The sequence below is a fragment of the Salminus brasiliensis genome, chromosome 9 (assembly GCF_030463535.1).
Source record: "Salminus brasiliensis chromosome 9, fSalBra1.hap2, whole genome shotgun sequence".
NCBI lineage: Eukaryota > Metazoa > Chordata > Actinopteri > Characiformes > Bryconidae > Salminus > Salminus brasiliensis.
In genome coordinates this window covers 27,875,047-27,895,367 of record NC_132886.1, presented here as the reverse complement: position 1 = coordinate 27,895,367, position 20,321 = coordinate 27,875,047, and the positions used below count along the sequence as shown (strand labels likewise).

At 44.9% G+C, this 20,321-nt stretch overlaps 1 protein-coding gene across 6 annotated transcripts in view; it reads left to right on the top strand.

The window, feature by feature from the left end:
* ctnnd2b (catenin (cadherin-associated protein), delta 2b) overlaps positions 1-20,321 on the top strand; it is a 117,187-nt gene that overhangs the window by 78,535 nt on the left and 18,331 nt on the right. For all 6 annotated transcript variants that reach the window (XM_072688088.1, XM_072688091.1, XM_072688090.1 and 3 more), the window contains 3 exons: positions 10,921-11,053; positions 12,868-13,081; positions 16,060-16,243. In XM_072688088.1, the coding sequence (XP_072544189.1) occupies positions 10,921-11,053; positions 12,868-13,081; positions 16,060-16,243 (531 nt within the window). The remainder of the gene's footprint in view (positions 1-10,920; positions 11,054-12,867; positions 13,082-16,059; positions 16,244-20,321) is intronic.

Below are 20,321 nucleotides of genomic sequence, written 5' to 3'. Positions count from 1 at the left end.
TTAACCCGTGACCCATGAGCTGACACAGAAAGCAAATGATTACAGTAGTCCTGGATCCATGCTGAGCTGTAGTAGAAAGATTACAGCAGTGTATTAGGGTTGGATGATATGAACAGATATAGAAAGCATGTCAGGTTTTGATTATATTACTTAGCAAAACAGTGGGCTAGCAAAAGCATGGGCATTCCTGGTCAACATTTTCTGTTAGTACTCTGTATTTGCACCAGGGCATCCTGCATGGTCAGTACTTAGTAACACCCCCTTTGGCAGGTATAACAGCTTGTAAATGCTTTTTGTATTCTTTCAATTCTCTCAAGTCTTGTTTGGGGGGTTTTCCCCAGTTCGTCCTTGCAGAAGGCTTCTAATTCTGCAAGATTCTTGAGCCAACTTGCATGTGCTGCTCATTTCAGGATGATTTTGATAATGTTTATGTCAGTGGACTGCGAGGGTCATGGCACAACCTTCAGCTTGTGCCTCTTGAGGTGTGTTTAGGATCATTACCCTGCTGTAGAAGCCAGAAGTCTACCAGTAAAATGTTCCCCAGTACCACTGGCTGCAACTCGAGCCCAAAGCTGTGTTTAACAGTTGGAGAGGTTTTTTCATGAAACTCCAGACATATCTTTGCTCATTGAGGCCTCAACTTGACCTCCACCGTTCCTGTTAAATGCCATTTCCTAATTACTTTACAAACCGAGGCAGTGGCTGGCTACTTGAAAATGCTTACTATCTTTTTTTTTAGCCTTCTCCTACTTTGTGGCCATCAGTTATTTCAATTTTTAATCGGAGCCCACGGCTGCTGAGGTTTGAGGAGGGTTATTTATAAAGCTTTGAAATTTACATCACCTGGCCTTTTCTAACAAAGATTGGGAACAAGCCGTAGCCCTAACAAGCTCATTAAGATCTGAGTCCTTGGTAATATTTAGAGCTCAAATCCCCTGGGGTTTCCAAACTTTGCAAGGTGCTTCTTCCTTTTTTTTCACAGTAAAATCATACAAAATAAAAAAGAATACACTAATCTTACTCAGTTATACTAATCTTGTTGATCTGTAACGTGATGTCTTTTGAAGATCAGTTCATCTTCTACTACTTAACTACACCTAAAGTTTTGATCAGGAGTGCCCGAACTTGAACTTTGCCCTGCCACTGTTTTAATCAAAATGCATGTGTATTAGATAGATGCACTCAATGGGAGCAGTTGAGATGGACCAGCACAGTTTGAATAAACATGATTTGTTAAGAGAGTGTTATGCAACAATGGGGCTTGATAGGTTGGTGAAATATCTGTTTTTTGTACCTTACCCTATTTAAACTTTTATTTAACCAGCTATAACATGTTTTTGTGCCAGCTTTGCTATCTACCTGTACCACACTACAGAACATTCGGGTCCATTTTGAGGCCAATTTGCTCTTTCCCAACAATCGCAAAAAGTCTCTGGGTTATGGGTCCTCCGTTCTTCTCCCAGAGCGCTTGGGGCTTAATAAATACATAAAATATGGATGCCGATTCTCTTGTGGGAAACACAACTTTGACCTCATGCCTGAAAGACTGTTAACCAGTGAGAGCCGAGCTGAACAGAATAGAGTTTTGCGGTCATCCACCATGTTTGTTTACATCCAGTTTGCGAGAAACCCCCTCAAGGTTTTGAAGATCGGAGCGCTCGGTTGGACGTGCATAATCTTAAAGAATCTTAAAATGTGCTGTTTCATTCAGGGCAGATCATGTAGTGTGGGGACCTTGTCGTAATGGGAGGGGTCTCTCACGTTTTCAGCGTCGGTAAGGACTATAAAAATCCTGTAGTGTCCTGAGCCAGGCAGCTTTTTAAAAGTTTGCTCTGTAGTCATAAACGCTTCTACACCACCAATCAGCATCCTGTAAACCGCAGGTCAGCGCACACCTGCCTCAATATCAGTATGTTCAATAGCTAAACCTGAACTGATGTCATGCCCACCGATACTGCAGTCTTACAGTATTACCCAGCCGGTCCATGTATGAATTATCTGTGTATAGGGGATAGGGGGAACCGTGCAGTATACTAAGAGGACAACCAGAGAAGGTAGGAAAGCCACACGCTCATTAGCGTGCTTGTTTCAATACTGCGCACACTTCAGTGGATAAACCAAAAGCCAGAGCTTCAGCAATTACATGGACTGATAAGCTCCATCCTATTTACCGCGTTCGGTGTATTCAGCGTGTCCCTCCGCGTGCGCAGATTACCCGAAGCTAGTTGTACGACACGCAAATATTTTGTTTCCGTCACTCCGCTGTCAAGTGTGTAGTAAATTTGCAGAATACACACTCGTGGCTCAGAGTGAAATGACGGAGCAGACATCAGCGCCGTTTTCCGAGAGCAAAAGAAGAGCGCAAATTCAAGTCATTGCCCCAGCGATTTAGCTGTCTGTGTGCCTTTTATACTCCAAAAAGCAACTTTGTCTGAGTGGGCGGATGACTCATCAGTACAGTTTTATTTCCTTGCTCTTTATTTATTTTTAACACACATATCTCCTTTTCCCAGCATCTCCATTCAGCAAGGCTTCGGCACAGTATTCCCATCCAGGCTGCCTCAGATTTACACAGGCTGTGTCCTTTGCAAAATATCACTCCATTAGCTCTTTCTAATAATCACACTCAGTCAGGCATCCTCCATGCATAATTTATTATTCTTTTATTTGTCTGTCTGTCCCCCCCTGTCCCCCACCCCCGTCCCCTCCTTCCTGATGCAACACATTCAGTGGTCCATGAGAAGCTCAGCCACACCCTGCCGGAGCCCCCGGGGTGCAGTTTAAGCTGACGGGATGCAGTTTGGCACTGGGTATTGTGGTGTTAATGTTTTTGCCGTGAGGCTGAAAGATAGGCTCACCTGACTGCACCAGGACAAAGGCTCAAAACAAAGAGCCGTCACAAACAGCAGAGTTAGTCGCAGGCCACTGGCTACCCAAATGTTGCATTACTTTGCTCTGAGGGATTTCAGCCTCCCTGCCTGCCAGCCAAACTGTTGCACATATATATGGTGAGGGCTTTCCACAAGACTGTAGCCTTTCATGCCAGTGTTGTTTCGCAGCTTTACGAGGTCTGGAACCCTTTCCACTAGCTCCTAACTACCAGTGCTATGATTTTCGTATGGATATTTTTTCTATACTTTGTATCCTGATAAGATTTTTTGAGCACATGCATTAGAATCTGCAGTTACACTGGTTGAATTTTGACGCTATGGCTAAGTGGTGTAGGGTGTGCCGATCAGCTCGTTTACAACACCCGAGTGCCTTTGTTTGATGGCTGGCCTCGAAAATAACCTTACCTTTAAAGCTCAGTTCATTTTCTTTCACTGGTAGTCGATGCTTACAAGAAAATGACTTAAAAATAATTCATATTAATATTATGATCATGCTTTATAGCTTTTCAGACTTCACATTTAACCCATCTGTGGCAGTAAACACACACACACACTCAAGGCTAGGGGCAGTGAGAACATACACACCGTGTGGAGAGCAGCCGACTCAGCATCCCAGGAGCAGTTTGGGTATAGGTACCCATAGGTAAGGAGGATAAGGCACTGTTCCTTCACTGCTTATCCTGCTTTTATTGCTCAACTCCACAACTCATTGTAAAAGTAGGGGGTGGAGCACCGTCCATCATTTCAGAGAACACAGTTCTACTGCTCCACAGCTCAACGCTGGGGGGCTTTATACCCCTCTAGCCCACACCTGGTATTAGGCACAGTTTATTGGCATTGCATATATTAGAAGTGGCGTCCACAAACATTTGGATATGTATTGTATGCTTTGGATGTATTTACACCTTCCAGTTTATTGGGGATAAGCCCTGCCATGGTATAATCCTGATACTCAAGACCAGGTGTAAACAAGGTCAAAGTTCTGGCCATTTGAGCGTAAATATCAGACAGTCTGTGTCCTTCTGTGGGCGTAGCGTCTGAGGCTGAGATTATTAAGAAAATGAAGAGTAAACCCTTGCTCGCACTCTCTCTCTCTCTCCCTATCTCTCGCTCTCGCGTCGTCTCGCACTGTGTCTAATCAGCTGTTTAAATAAGCAGGGCTTAGTCTGAAATACCCAAGTGAAAGGATGTTTTCCAGACTTTAGTCATAGGCAGTTTACCCAGTCAGTATAATCGTAGCACCTCCTCCAACGCACCATGCAGCCTACCTTATCTTCTGGAAGATGAAGTTAATAGGACTAGCCCAGCCAAGAATGTGCTCAGTCAGAGCACCTACACGAGGGACAGCGGCGGGCTGAAATCTGCAGGGCTGTAATGAAAAAGTGTTCTGACCTCTGTAGCGTGAAGAAGCCATTTCTCAGCCAAAGTCGGCCCTGGCCCCAGGAGAGGGAAGCCATCACGGTGTATCTGATCTCCCAGCAGACATTTGACTATTCATGTGCGGCGCCGAACGATTGGCTCATTGCACCCTGTAGCGGCCATTAGCCGAGGCTGGACCTGAGGGTGGGGGGGAGGAGCTTCATCCAGGCATTAATTGGTGGAATTTACAGGTTAAGGGCTTGCTTTGAACAGAGAGAGAGAGAAAGGGAGAAGAACAGGCAGCACCTCTGCATCAACATCCAGCTCTTTGCATGTGTGTGTGTGTGTGTGTGTGTGTCCCTATTTGACTCCCCTGCTGGGGATGATTCAGCAGTCTGCTTTACAGTCTCAGACACTGACTGCAACAACACTGGAGCTGAGCAATATGGCAAAAATATAGTATCACTACGTCTGACATTTTCACCATATACTGGAAGTATTACAGTGTACGGTGCTGTAGGTTAGAAGCGACACACAGTGCACCGGCCGAACAGTGCTGCTATCAAACTATGAGTATGTTGATGTTTTTAATTAGTGCTGTGTGTTACTACATGCCTTTAGGGCCTGCTATGCTTTCATGGGTCGTTAGTATTGTTGCAGTACGAACACATCATTTCTCAATAGGAAGGCCAAGCCTTAGGAGCTCCGATTGGCTCAGCAGGCTAAGACGCTGACATTCCTGCCCGAGGATCGCAATACTGAATACCCGGTCGTGCCGCTTCGCCATCAGCAGCCGGAGCCCGAGAGAGCACAATTGGGTAGGTGGTTAGATGGTGCTCTCTTTCTCGGAGCTGGGAATCGGGCGCTGTCCTCCAAGTACGTTGGCTTCCTATCGATGCTGCATTGACGGCAGCTCGAAAAGAGGCACAGTACTAGAGGAGGCATGCACCTGTCCTCACCTGGTTCGATTGCAAACATGTGCGTCTAAACTTGAAACAAACCAGGATGAAGATGTGAAAGATGTGCGTATCAGTATATTACACCCTTTAGACATCTTCACCGCTTAGGAGCACCATGTAAATCTCTTCCTATTGAAGCTTGCAGCTAGCTGGAGCAAAGCAAAATGACGCTACACTGTATGTCCAAATGTTTGTGGACACCACTTCTGATGAACACATTCAGCTGCGTTACACGGATGTGCAAATGCACACACAAGGCTTGTCTAGTCCCTGTAGACTAGAAGTATTGCCAAAAGAATAGAATAGACTCTCTGGGGCAGATCAGCATAAGCCTATTGGCACCATGCCATGTGTTCTCTGGAATGATGGTTGGTGCTCCTTCCAGTACTTTTGGGATGAGTTGGGGAGTTGGGGTTGAGGTGCGGTGGTGATCATCCAACATCCTGACCTCCTAACAGTCTTGTTGCTGAATACAATCAAATCCTCACAGCAAATGCACCAAAATGTAGTGACAGTTATGTCTGCACAAAACGTTCTTGATTTTGGAGGAAACAATGAATGAGCGGGTGTCCCATTACTTTTGTCCATTTATTGTATATTTAGATTGAAGTTTAAATTGTTAAATGTTTGAACCACTAGCCTTCTAATTGGCGTCTCCACCACTGTGTCTATGGAAGGACACAATTACACCAGATCATCTGGGATGATGATGATGATGATGATGATGATTATGATTGCTATGGTCTGTAACCTTATGGAAGTGGCAGGGAAAAAAGGTCAAGCTGTAAATGATGTGTATGATTAATTGCATGCCCAGCAGTAATTAGCGTACCGACTCAGTAATCAGTGTGAAAAGTCTTAGGGTCTCATTCATATTTCACCCTTAATATACAGAATGAGAGGTGAAAGCTGTCCTGAAGTGATGCTGCTGTGTGAGACACCACTGTGTGTCCTGCGGGAGTATTTGGGTGGCACGGTTCCTTACACAGACACTAGAGAAAGAGGTTTATTTAATGTATGTGCGGTTCATTCACAGAGTCCTTTTCATGGCCACTGTTGGAACATTTGATGATACACCAATTAACCCGAAGGTGACTTGTGGAACACCCCCGCACTGATCTCCGTCTGGAGACCATCTGGCGTGCGGTGCTATTTTCTCTGTACTTTAGACACTTATTTTAAGCGTTTGTTTCAAAAAGGGGTTTGACTGTGTTGGCATGGGAGGGCCAAACTGTTATTGGGTTCCTTATCTAAAGGGAAATAGCCCACATGCACTTGGCATTTATTAACAAGAGAAAAAGAGCCAAGCCTTGTTTTGCCGACCTGCCATTGGCTGCAGAAAATCGTCAATGGCATTTCAACAGTGGGGAGCTTGGGACCAAAATATCTGCTCTTTATTGTGAAAAAGGTTCTGTGGCATAAGATGACCCCTGCTATGTTTCAGGTACCATTTCATGTGACCCTGCCTGGTAAAGGACTCAAGTCTTGCCCTCAGAGCCTTAAAATCTAGACCACATCTTTTTTTCACAGTTTTTAGATGTGAAGGGCCCAGAACCTCACGAACATAGCATGTGGCTAACGCCATGGTAGCGATGTTGGGTGAGGTTGACAGCCGGCAAGATAGCAAGGCAAACTCCCGCGATAGTGATGCTGGATGGGCCCAGCAGCCAAGTGTAGTGATGCTGACGCCGCAATACTAATGTGCTAATGCTAACACTGTGGTAGCAATGCAGGACGAGGCAGATGGCCGGCCCAGTAGTGAGGCTAACATCGCAGTAGTGATGCTAACACTAGGGTAGTGATGATTTGGGTGAGGCCAGACATTAATGCCACTGTATGTCTTCGCACCACCTCCCTCTACAATAATATTTCAACCTCAGCTTACCTAAGATTTCCTCTTCTCTCGGTAGGACAAATACTTGTTAACTTTGTGGCAGAATGTAGTCCACAGCCTGTTAGTAAGCAAATAATGCCTCATCTAGGCCGTCCTGATAGGCGGTCCGACGGAAGGCATCTGGTCTCTTGCTACACTTTGCAATGTGTAAAAATTTGCAATGAAATGATCTGGATTTCTGCACAAATGGTGGACAAGGGATTTCTAAACACTTGGAAATTCATTAGTCAGCAGACAGGAGGACACATTACTTGCCGGAAATTACATTGCTGCCCATTTCAAGTTTGCAAAAATGCTAGCTGCACTACTGGAACAATGCTCTGTTAACAGATAAATCAACAAGCTGGACATTTGTGTTTTTCTCTGAGAAAAATCATACACACCAAACATCCTAGCTGTTAAACATGGTGGCGGGAGTGCAGTTGCCCAGGACTTAAACAGCTTGCAGTCACTAAAGACTGGGGATTATTATTATTAGTATCGTCATACAATCAAGTTTCCTCATTGTTAAGGGCTGCGATAACAAAGCAAACATTACCTCACACACACACACACATACACTGTGTCAGCCAGTGATGTAATTGCCTTGGCAGACACATTGCATTTGAAGTGCATCTCTGAATTTGCCAGGCTTCAGTGCTCACCACTCTGCTAAACAGCCACTTCCGAAACACATACATTGTTCATAGCTCAAACTGCTTAACTGCTGACCTATAAAAATGCCTTTAGATGGGTTTATTATCTTACAGTACAGTTGGGATGTCAGTAGCTGTTCGTATTTGATTGTATTTGACACATTTCACAATAGTCAACATGAGCCAGTGAGCAAAAATACCAATTGTGGGACCCATTTATGTACAAATCCAGACAGTTCCACAGGGTCTGCAAGCATTTTCTCAAAGCGGTGTATTACCACTGCCTGCTCTAACCAGCTGTCACACACCCCTCATGTTGAATGTGTGTTGTTTCTCTGCAGATGTCTAAATAATTAGCTGACCAGCATCCCCGGTCAGAAGTGCCACACAGTGTCCGTTTTACTTGGGAGTTGTTCATGCAAGCTGCTCGTTGTGTGTGTCTGTGAGTTTGTTGCACAGTGTGTGAGGCTGTGCTCTCTGTTCTGGGATGGTGCTCTGTGCACGTGACTCAGAGTGCAGGCCTGCAGGCCTCGGCCCTGATTTACATCCCTCTTTACTGCACAAGGGCAGAGTGTGTAGGATCCAGTGTAAAAAAAAAGCAGTCTTCATCCTAGAGAATTATTCCCACCCCTCTTCTTCCCTGCCTGCTCCCAGTAGATCACTTCTTCTTTATGGATGCAGTTCGGCACTCAGGGTTATGTTGTTGGACGGCAGTGAAATGGAACGTGCTCCCCCTGAGCTCTCCCAGGGCCCCCGTTAGCTGAAGATGTTTGTCCATCCTGGGCTTTTTCTGCAGCTGCTCAGCCTCTGAATCAAAGGCCTTTCTCTCTCTCTCTCTCTCTCTCTCTCTCTCTCTTGCGCTCTCTCGCTCTGTCTGTCGCTGTCGTGCGGTCTCTCTCTTTCTTTCTCTCTTTAACCGCCCCCGCCCCTTCCCCTTTTACTGTGGTCGTGCTATCTTTCTTCCTCATTTTCTCTCGCTCTCACTCTCTCCTCTCCCTCTCACTGTCCCTCAGTTTGGCTTTCTGTTTGTGTCTCTCGCCCTTTTACTGCCATCATGCTCTTTCCTTATTTCTCTACCTTTCCCTTGCACGCTTCTACTGCCCCTTACTTTTACTCTATATCTCTACCTCTTACACTTTTACTGCCATCATGCTCTTTTCCTTTTTCTCCCTCATTCTCTCTCTCTCTCTTTCTCTCTCTCTCTCTGTCTGTCTTTCTTAGCCTTTTTTACTCTCTTTAGCTTCCTTCTGTTTCTCTCTCTTTCTCCCCTCTCTCTCTCTCTCTTTCTGTCTGTCTTTCTTAGCCTTTTTTACTCTCTTTAGCTTCCTTCTGTTTCTCTCTCTTTCTCCCCCCTCTCTCTCTCGCAGTCTCGTTTTATCTCTCTTATGTTTATGTTTCTCTCTCAGTCTCTCTTATTGCCCTTCACTCTCTATATCTCTCGCTCAGTCTGTTATTGCCCCTCACTCTCTATATCTCTTTTTCAGTCTCTCCTATTGCCCCTCTCTCTCTCTCTCTCTCTCTCTCTCTCTCACACAGTCTCTCTTATTGCCCCTCTCTATCTCTCGCTCATGCTTTGTGTTTCCTGTCTCTCTCTCTCTCTCTCTCTCTCTCTCTCTCTCTCTCTTTCTCACAGTCTCTCCTATTGCCCCTCTCTCTCTCTCTCTCTCTCTCTCTCTCTCTCTCACACAGTCTCTCTTATTGCCCCCTCTATCTCTCTCTCATGCTTTGTGTTTCCTGTCTCTCTCTCTCTCTCTCTCTCTCTTTCTCACAGTCTCTCTTATTGCCCCTCTCTATCTCTCTCTCATGCTTTGTGTTTCCTGTCTCTCTCTCTCTCTCTCTCTCTCTTTCTCACAGTCTCTCTTATTGCCCCTCTCTATCTCTCTCTCATGCTTTGTGTTTCCTCTCTCTCTCTCTCTCTCTCTCTCTCTCTCTCAGTCTCTCTTACTGGCCCTCTCTCTATATATCTCTCTCTCATGCTTTGTGTTTCCTCTCTCTCTCTCGCTCTCTCTCTCAGTCTCTCTTACTGGCCCTCTCTCTATATATCTCTCTCTCATGCTTTGTGTTTCTCGCAGTCTCTCGCCGTCAACTGTCATCATGTTGTGTTTTTTGACTCCCTCTCCATCTCTCTCTTTATGGTTGAGTTTCTCTCTCACACACTCTCTCTCTCTCTCTCTCTCTCTCTCTCTCATTATTTCTCTCTCTCTTTCTCTCCTCCACTCTGACTCTTGATTATTTGGATCGATTTCTCTGCCTCGACTGGCTTCGACACGGCCGTCCTAAAGGAGGCCAGACAGTTCCCAATCTGCATACTTCTGTTTCCAAGCAGAGCAGAGAGACACAGAGAGGGAGAGAAAGAGAGACAGGGAGAGATGGAGGAAAGGAAGGAGGCAGTGAGGCGCTCTCGCGTCGTCTGTGTACAGTATGTGTGTGTGTGTGTGTGTGTGTGTGTGTGTTTCTCAGCAGATGTCAGGATAGCAGGCTGCCTTTGTCTTTGTGGGTTGCAGTCTGTTCTCGTTAGAGTGGCTCAGTCTAAGCAGCATTCCAGGGCTGGATCGTTAGTGCTCTGTGTTGGGAGAGTATTCGCAGCGATGCTCCGGTTAGGACCCCGGCCACCTCCAGGCCGCTGCAGGCAATGATACGGCTAGCAGTGGTACCAGTGATGGAGGCTGTCATTGCTGGGAGGATGTTAGTGGATGAATAAATCACCAGGGCCACATCCTCCGCAAAGGGAGTGATCACCGGCGTCATCCTGCACGCTACACTCACTCATGTCTTTATTTATGTCTCTGATTTGTTTTTCCACCCAAAACCATTGTGTGTCATTCTCCCAGCTCTGTTGCTTCTGTTGTTTCCTGCCATTTGCTTCTCAGTTCGTTTGGTGTTTCTTGTTTTTGAAACGACGAGTCATGTAGTTCACAGAGTGAATCTACAGTCAAGTGCAGGCACATAGCCAGCAGGAGGTAGAGGGGATCGGCTCTAGTGCAGAAACACATTTAGACACAGAAGAGGAAGAGAGGAGATGCTTCCATTATTGCAGCAATACACACAGTTATAGAGCTTTTAGTATTATTTTGCTTATTTTGCATCCTATAGTACTGCTGTGCTTTCACGATTTGGGATTCCTCCACATGCTGTAGCCTCTGTGCGTGTGTGTGTGTGTGTGTGTGTGTCTTCCTACTCAGGGAGTTTGGCTGGAGGGATCCTGAGCTGCCTGAGGTGATCCAAATGCTGCAGCACCAGTTCCCATCCGTGCAGTCTAATGCTGCAGCCTATTTGCAGCACCTGTGCTTCGGAGACAACAAGATCAAATCTGAGGTAAAATACACATATTCCACCTCTCAGTCTTAGGCCCCTTTCAAACTGCGAGACTAAGTGATTGCCTGTAAGATCCGTAATTTTCAGAGAGATTTTCGTGTGTGTGTGTGACCTCCTGTAATGAACATAACTCAGAGCTTCTATTCAGAGACTCTCCCATACTGAATACAGTGATTTTTATTTAACATCCGCTGCACTTCATCTAATTAAACCAGTCTAATTACACTGTTAGTAATGAAACCTGCAGCTGATCAGTATTTATTAAGCAATAACAGTCTCCTCCATATGCTTAGAAAGGCTTATTGTTATTACAATAACAATATTTATCACGATACAATAAAATATGGTCACATTGCCAAGCTCTAGTTCTAAGCAACTTCACAGTAATGCAGAAACTAAACCTGGTAACAGTGTGGGTGTGTGTTTATTGTGATGAGTGTAGTGATGTGTATTTGGGGTATGATGTTCGAATCCAGGCCATCTTTGGTCATTTGGAAAAAGACCCCAAAACAGCCAGTCTAACCCCCTAATGGTTACATTACAGAACCCCTTACTTAAAACTAATCTATCTTAAACAGAGCCTTAGTCTTTCCGAATCTGAGAATTTCAGAATGTTACTTGACCCAAATCGTATAGTTTTGAAGATGATTTTTCATTTCTAGGAAGAGGATGATTTTTAATGGAGAATCCCTCCTCTCACTCAAACACAGCACTCCAGACTTTCATGGTCATTATTGGGCCAACCCAGATGTATAGTTTATAGTATTTTTATAAGCCAAAAGTGAGATAGTGTGTGGTACTGTGCGAAGAACTGATGTTATAAGCAGGGGAAATTCGGGCCCAGCACCCAATGAATCCCGGTAGGCTCCTGTCCCACTTGAAGGAAAAAAGATGGAAGGATGGAGGGAAAATCATTGTGCAGTCAGCTTACATTTTATTTTTTGTCTGAAATTGGTGAAGAAGAATATTGTACATATTATATTATGTATAATATGGGCTACAGTGGCAATCACAGGGGTCCAAGCACACACATAATAGAGCCAGTGTAACAGAATGGCCTTGACTAATAATAGATGCCAGGTCTCAAAAGAACATTTTATACACATTGTCCTTTCGACCTTGATAGAATAAGCACCAGATTTTTAACAACTTAAAACTACAGTGTTTTTTCGACATGACTTGTAACCTAATAAATAAAGTAAATCCACAGCAGTTGTCCTTGAATTTTAGGCTCAGAGCGCACTCAAATGTTCTTGTTAAAATCACTAAAGCTTTCTTTTAGTAAAGATGTCGCTGGATTGGCCCCTGAACTTGTCACCTTTTTTTCCACTGCTCATGAGTTTTCATGTCTGAATGTGGGTTATAATGAACATGAAGGTTATTTGACGAAGAGAAGTAAAGCTACCACCCTATGGGAGTTGAGATTGGCACATTGTGTGGAGCAGCACATCTGCTTACTCTTGGCAGTGCGACTCTAGTGGTGTTAGCCAAGACCTCAGTTCACTTCTTTTGCCCCCTTATTGCCAGTATAGCTCTTTATCTGCCAGAGTTGTAGCCAAAAGCACGATTTAAAAACAATAAAGATGATCACATCGATTAAAAAAGGCACATGTTCAATTAGACAGCAAAACAGATGAGTGGAAGAATGCAGAGAGGGGAAACGTATTACCCACATTACCCTCATTATCCTGCCCCAGTTTGGTAACAGTTGTTGTAGTGTGAAAAATCTCTCATTGGTGGATAATGATGATGTGTGTGTGTATGTGTGTGTGGGGATGTACTAGTTTGTGATGTCTTCTGTGTGTTTGGAGTAGATCCGGAGACAGGGGGGCATCCAGCTGCTGGTGGATCTGCTGGATCACCGGATGACGGACGTCCACCGCAGTGCCTGCGGGGCTCTGAGAAACCTGGTATACGGCAAAGCCAATGATGACAACAAAATCGCTCTGAAGAACTGCGGCGGCATTCCCGCCCTGGTACGCCTCCTCCGCAAGACCACCGACGTGGAGATCAGAGAACTGCTCACGGGTACGGCGCAAATGATGAAATATGGAAATATGAACTCACCCACTTTCCTTCTTAACCCAGATGTAGCTGACTGACCAAGACCAAGTGTTTGTATCTCCAGTAAAAAAAAAAATACAAAGAGCAAACGTCAGACACCAGTGTTAATGTTGCTGAGAGGTAGTGGAAGATCTCTCTCACCTAAAAATGCATCCTTGCTTGGCTTCGGACACTCGGTATGTGCCGGTATGACTGTACTGTCAGCATAGCTAACAACAGTGTTAGGAGCTGTGTTCAAGCCTGACTTTGTCCAGATATAGTCCAACAGTCTGCCAGAAACACCAAAAGCAAGTCAGGGGCCAGTTTTGATCATTTAGGCTAGACCTTGCTAGCACAGTTGTTAGCTGTTTAGCTCCAGTGCCAAACTTCAGATAGCAAACATGTCTTGAACGGCTAAACAGCTACATTTTAAGCTAAGTGTAAAACTCTCTCTCTCTCTCTCTTATTCTGTCCCTCTATGACTGTGCTTTTTGTTACTATGCCCTGCCCCTTTCATGTGACTCTCTCCTAGGTAGCCTTTTAAGAGGAATGCTTAATTTGCTAATTAGCTCTTATTGAATCATCTACTTGCTAAGGTTGAACATAGCACCTATTAGATGGTTTGTTAATGATCTGCTAATTGGTCACAATTACGAAAATGATATCAAAGGATAATACATGCACTTAACGTTGCCTCGTGAGGGACTTTTATTTAATGAGGACGAGACACTGGCAAAAGATAAAGGGCTGTATTCATAACGCTTTGTTTAGGGAGCCATGGTACAGTGCCAGTTCTCCTCTGGAGCATTTACTCAGGACACAGGAGAAAACAGCGCTGCGTTTTGTTTTTTCCAGACGAGACATTTCACAAATGTCAAACACAAAAATTGAGAAACGCTTGCATAAGAGGACGTCCCCCACACGGCCTCTGCGCAGGGAGTAATCAACATGTCCATCAACATAATAATCAGTACGTTTCTGAGAGTTCAGAGAAACAACCAAACCACTTAAAATCGGCGAGGCAACACTCAGCCCAGCCAACGGGCCGTGTTTCATTAAAGCTGCATGCAGAGAAGACGGACGTTTCTGCACACATTCGCTTCCTGCCAGGCAAATCTACATCAACCCAAGTTTTACCATGACCCAGCAGACACAACAGAGACAGAGGAGACAGAGGAGACGGTCCCCATGCTGCCTGGAATATGATTAAAGCAGTCGTTTCAAGCTTACGCAGTGTCACGTTACCCTGTATGTAGCTTCTTTACCTCTTTAGCTTTACGCAGGGACTGCAAGGTTAATGTAGCTAACAGGTAGTGGAAGGCTGTCAGATAAGGAACGTTTTCCCTCCACCAATTAGCGTTGTGTCACCTCCTGAGTCACCACACACTTGTCTCACACCACTTCAAGTTGTTAAGTAATTTCACACAGACTTGCTTATGTGGATTTTGATACTGTGGCACGCTGTTCTCTATAAAAATGGACAAAATGACAGGCAGAATTCAGTTTATATAAATAAATAAATAAATATGTCACATCAAATTTTGGCTATTAGGTATTAGACGTTTTTTTCAGATAGGATTGAGAACAGAATGAGAGTTCATGACAAACACTATATGACCAAATGTTTGTGGACACCCTTTTTAATGAATGCATTCAGCTACTTCAAGTTGGACCCATTGCTGACACAGATTGTCCAGTCCCTGTAGAGTCGCAGTGCCAATGGAATAGGACTCTTTGGAGTCCCCCCCCCTGTGTAGCTGTGAAGCAGTGGAGCTGTGATCTCTGAAACAGGGCAGTTCTGGCTCAGCAGTTAGAGCTTCGGGCTATTGATGACAGGGTTGTGGGTTCGACCCACCTGGGCTCAGCAAGCTGTCACTTTTGGGCCCTTGAGCAAGGCCCTTCACCCTCTCTACTCCCCCAGTGCTGGAGTTGGCTGCCCACCACTCTGTGTGTGTGTGTGTGTGTGTGTGTGTGTGTGTGTGCGTGTGCGTGCTCACTGCCCCTAGTTCACTAGTGTGTATTCACTACCACAGATGGGTCAAATGCGGAGGACACAGCATACGTGCACCTTTACCTTTGATGGTGCTCTATCCAGTACTTTTGGGATGAGTTGAGGAGTTGGGGATGAGGTGGAGTGGTGATAATCCAACATCCTGACCTCACTTACTTAACAGCAGTGCTCCAAAATCTAGTAGTCAGTGGACAGTAGCGAAAGTCACTCCAACAAAAGCAGGATAAACTTGGGCCTCGGGCCCCTTATTGTCCTGTTAGTGATCATGATTGACTACAGCTGCTAGCTTCTCTGTGCCCATGTAAAAAAAAAGATTAGTTTGATGGCTCTAATTGGGTTGACCAACACACAGAACGATAGGTCCAAGGAGCTCTGTCCATCTGAGAAGAACAGTCATAGAATTCAGAAGTCAGGAATGTGCCTTGGAGACATTTCTAAACAACTGCAGATTCTACAGATGAGCATGCCAAGGAATCTATTGGGAAGTGTAGCAATTGTTCTTCTGTCCATTTTTGTAGATAGCAGCACATCGTGGGTTGTCTGAACAGCTGGAAGGATCCTAAGCTGCTGCTCCTCTTCTGCAGGCCTGCTGAAGACAGACTAGATGTAGCCTCTCAGGATGACCCGATTAGAACCGATGTGTTCAGCAGTCTCAGCCTCTCTGGCAGCTCCAACCGCTGCCTGCAGCACAACACTTGAGAAAATTTCTACATGCCATTTTGCTGATTGAGGTTTTTAGTTTTTTTTTATAGCTCATTTAAAGCTTTTAGGACAATCAGCGCGTCCACTGCTGGTTCTGCTGGTAATGACAAATGTGCTTTTAGATAAACCATGTCGACGGCCTTGATGCAAGGAGCTGGTTTACTGCAGTGGTTGTGGGTATGTGGCTGATCTTTGTGCTGCTAGTGTGTTTTGTCTCACTCTCTGCTGCTCTCTGGACTGGTGTGCGCAGGGGTGTTGTGGAACTTGTCCTCATGTGATGCGCTGAAGATGCCCATTATCCAGGATGCTCTGGCAGTGCTCACCAACACCATCATTATCCCTCACTCGGGCTGGGACTCCTCCCCTCACCAGGACGAGCGCAAGCTGCACCTGCACTCCTCACAGGTGCTCCGCAATGCCACTGGATGCCTTAGGTAACTTACACACACACACACACACACTCATGTGTCTGCACATATACTGTACTCTGTCTTACAATACTTGCGAACACCTACATTTAATCAGCGAACCCGCTGTCCTAATCCTATATTGAACTTTTAAAGCTCACTGTCTTACCCGACGTCCCACCAGCGACACATTCAGAGACTTAGTCTGCTTTAACTCCCTAGTGTTGGCAGGGCATCAGACTTTGGAGCTTTCTGTGTGGTAGCAGATATTATAAGAACTACTATATAAAAGAAGCTGAAAGTTACCCTTATTGTTGGATGCACTGTGATACACTGGCTTATTAGTAATAGAAATAGAAGATGAGGTGCGAAAGTGTGAAGGTCAGTATATCTGCACATTTTTGGCTTTGTTTTTCCCCTAAAGATTAATGACTTAAAGAATGACTCTACAATGGAAAAGTATTTACTGTACTTGGATAGTTAAATAATGACAGTTCAGTACATAGAAGTGACGAAGCGTGAACCTCAAACACTGTTGTTTCCTCCTTTGTAATAAAGTCGTCTACACTTGTTGTATTTACACCCCCAATTTACATAAACCCAGCCTACCAGCGAAAAGCCTAGTCAAAACGGGCGTTGTTGATACTGAAAAGCAGCACATCACCACCAGTCTCTGCTAGTTATGGGAATACAGGTTGCTACGTGAACCAGGCCTTGTGACCACTGCTTTTCCTGTGCCAGTGTCTGCACACGATACAACAAAAGCTGGGGAAGCTAGCCAGTGCCCACCAAATAAGGAAATTCAGTGTTTTTCTAAGGAAAAATAACAGGGTTGTAAACATGCTTGTATAACTGCATTTTCACCCCAACCAAACTCACATACTTATTATTTATACATCAGAGCACTTACAAAAGAGTAACTGCAGGGACTTGTGTACAAACTAGTCGGGCTGTTCTTTGGTAACAGAAGTTCATAATGACACTTTCTGCCCACTGGCGGACAGTAGGCTGTTTAAGGATTTTAATATACTCATTAAATGCATTCTACGGCGCCTTTTATTTGTGATGGGCACAGGAGGAATAGGGTCTCCACCTTTAACCTATCCGTGCAGTGAACACACACATACACACTAGTGAGCAAACACAAACAGTAGAATAGTGAGCATACATACCCAGAGCGGTGGGCAGCCATCACTGCAGTGCCAGAGGAGCAGAGAGGGTTAAGGGCCTTGCTGAAGGACCCAGCAGTGGCAGCTTGGCAAGCCTGGGTATCAAACCCACAACCCTGTCATCAGTAACTTTGTGCTCTAACCACTGAGCCACCGCTGCCCACTACAAGGCCAGCATTCTGACCATTTCATTTCTATACGGGGGCACTGCTTTACATCTTATCTGTTTACAGTAAACATAAACACTAACATTAGAAGAAATACAACAGCTCAGAGTGTTTTGACGTGTGCTTAACCATTTCCAGAATTCTCCTTGAGGAAGCCCAGTATTTACAGTAGCCATCCAATACCTAGTTCCTCTAATCAATAATTCATTAACTGGAATCAGTTTCCCTTCTTTCCTGCATTTCCTTGGAGAAACTGAACAAATCCATACAGTGGCTGAAGAGCACAGAGAATTCAGCAAACTATGTTCTTCTACCCAACGTATCAATAATATTGCTGAAAACAGCCCATTCCTATTAGTTTTACTGCCCTTATGTATATCTATGTGTAGTTATTCGACTGTTTACAGGCAAAAACACACAAACACGCACGCACACACACACACACATGCTGCTGAGATAAATAGTTTTAAACAGTGTTCATCACACGGGACTGTGTACACACAAACTCAGGTGCCCGCACACATCCAGCGCATGACTAATGCATGCCGAGCACCAATGGGGTGTTTCCGTAGGTAGTGTGTAATGAGAAAGCCTCTTATGCTGCTTACTGAGCCTGGCTTTTAAATGGCTTAGCCTTTGTTCCGAAAGATTTACTGCCCTATTAGGCACCGATTTAGGCCGGGTGTTTGCAAACTGTGTGTACAGTACTTCATGGGATTGCACCTTTTCCAAACCAAGTGGCACATAATGTTGAACAATATTGTGCCCGGCTGACATAAAAAAAACGTACATCCTGGAAGTGGCGGAGTGTATTGGATTCCCATTGTACGTTTTACAGTCGCTCAATAGTGGTTCCCAGTTTTGTGCAGCCGGAATGAATGTGCTAATCAGCTTGGTAGCCTGCGGGGAACGCTCTGCTGATAAGTTAATTGGTTTATAAATAGGTTTCACTCCCATTTGATCCATTTTCTCAGTTACAGATGACTGTGATAAAACATATATGATTATCATTATTACTGTTATTGTTATTAATTATTTATTTTTGTCTATTTGATGTTTGAATGATGAAAAGAGGGCATTATTTTAGCCAGTTCAGCAGGGGACAGAGTCTGCTCCGTCGCTGTGGGGCTTCGTTATAGGATTCTATAGTTCTGGACGCGTGTCAAAGACGGCATGATTAGCTGGCACAGGGAAACAATTGGCAGTCTGTCAGACATTTTTGCTGCTGATATGCGGACTGCCCCCTGTGTGTGGCCAGAATAGCCTGTCCAGAAAGAGTAATGAGATCCCAGCCAATGCGTTTGCCTGCCTCTGCATTTTCGGGAGGAATTATTCATTTTAGCCATATTGGCTGTGACTGTGCACTATTTTGATGCCTTGTCTGATTTTTTCCCGTTGTCTTATAGCAGGGGCTCCCAGTCCTGGCCCTTTAGAGTCATTTTCTCAGAGAGGCTTGTACCTACTTTAGTGTTAACCACCTAAACTCAGAACAGGTGTCTTAGCCAGCACAGCCACTATACCTGATCAATAACTATGACCAGGAATATAACAAACAAAAGTATTGGGACATCTGCACATCTGCATCTTTCCAGAGATCACAGTTTCACTGCTCCACAGCTCAATTATGGCGTCTTTATACCCATCTATCCCACGCCTGGTATTAGACATGGGTTCAATAGGTTCATGTTAATCTGCTCCAGAGAGTCCTATTCTATTAGTGATACGTCTCTACAGGGACAAGACAAGCTGTGTGTGTGTGTTTGTAATCGCGGGTTCGAATCCCGGCCATGCTGCTAGCCATCAGCAGCAGATGCCCCGAGAGAGCACAATTAGCCTTGCTCTCTCCAGGTTGGGTAGATCGCTTCGCTGTGGTACTGGCCGTCACTGGCTTCTGCATGCTGGTGCGTTGAAGCCAGGTATGCAGCGCTTCCCTCCATGAGTGTTGGTTGCCCAGTGATGCTGCATCTGCGTCAGTCTTGAAAAATGAGAGATGGGTAATAGGCAGGGTCAGATTTGGGAGAATATTCCTTGACACGCCTCGAAATCCACAATAAACTGCCTTGAGAGAGATGGCACTCTCACAGTCCCTAAACATCAGAAATCTGTGAATAGCCCTTACAAAAGCAGTGCAGCAAAGACAACCCATGAACCTTTATAGAACTAGAAGCTTTTTATAAGGACGAATGGGTGAAAACACCCCAAATAGAAATTGAAAGACTCAAAAAAGATACAAAAAAGTGTTTACAAACTGTGATTCTTGCCAAAAGCGGTATTACTGTGTACTGACCCTACAAGTACTGACCGTGTAGGGTGCCCAAACTCTAGCTTCAGGCTCTCTTTGTCTTTTTTGTTATTTTGAAACTGTTGTCTGTATTGGGTCATGCTCAATGTATTAAAAAATATGCCATCTTGGGCTACTCCATGACCACGACCGGGAACTGTGGTCCAGTAGTAGTGTGGTCCAGTTTGTTGCTCAATAAAAAAAGTACTCATGTTAATAAAATTCCTTCTGTGACTGGAGCCCACAGAAAGCTCCCCCCCGGTCTGACACAGCAGCAGGTAGTGAAGGAAGCTCTGAGTCATGCTGGACGTGGACTGGCCCGAGCTCTCCCATAAGACCTGTGTGCTAATTAATCTGTTTCACGGCTGACCGAGGATCTGCGAGGCCGATTGAATATTTAATGGTCGAGTGCGGTTGCCACGGCTCCTGCAGGCATGGTAGAAGCTGCTTGGCTAGTGCCAAGGGGGATCAGGATGTAGCCTTTGATT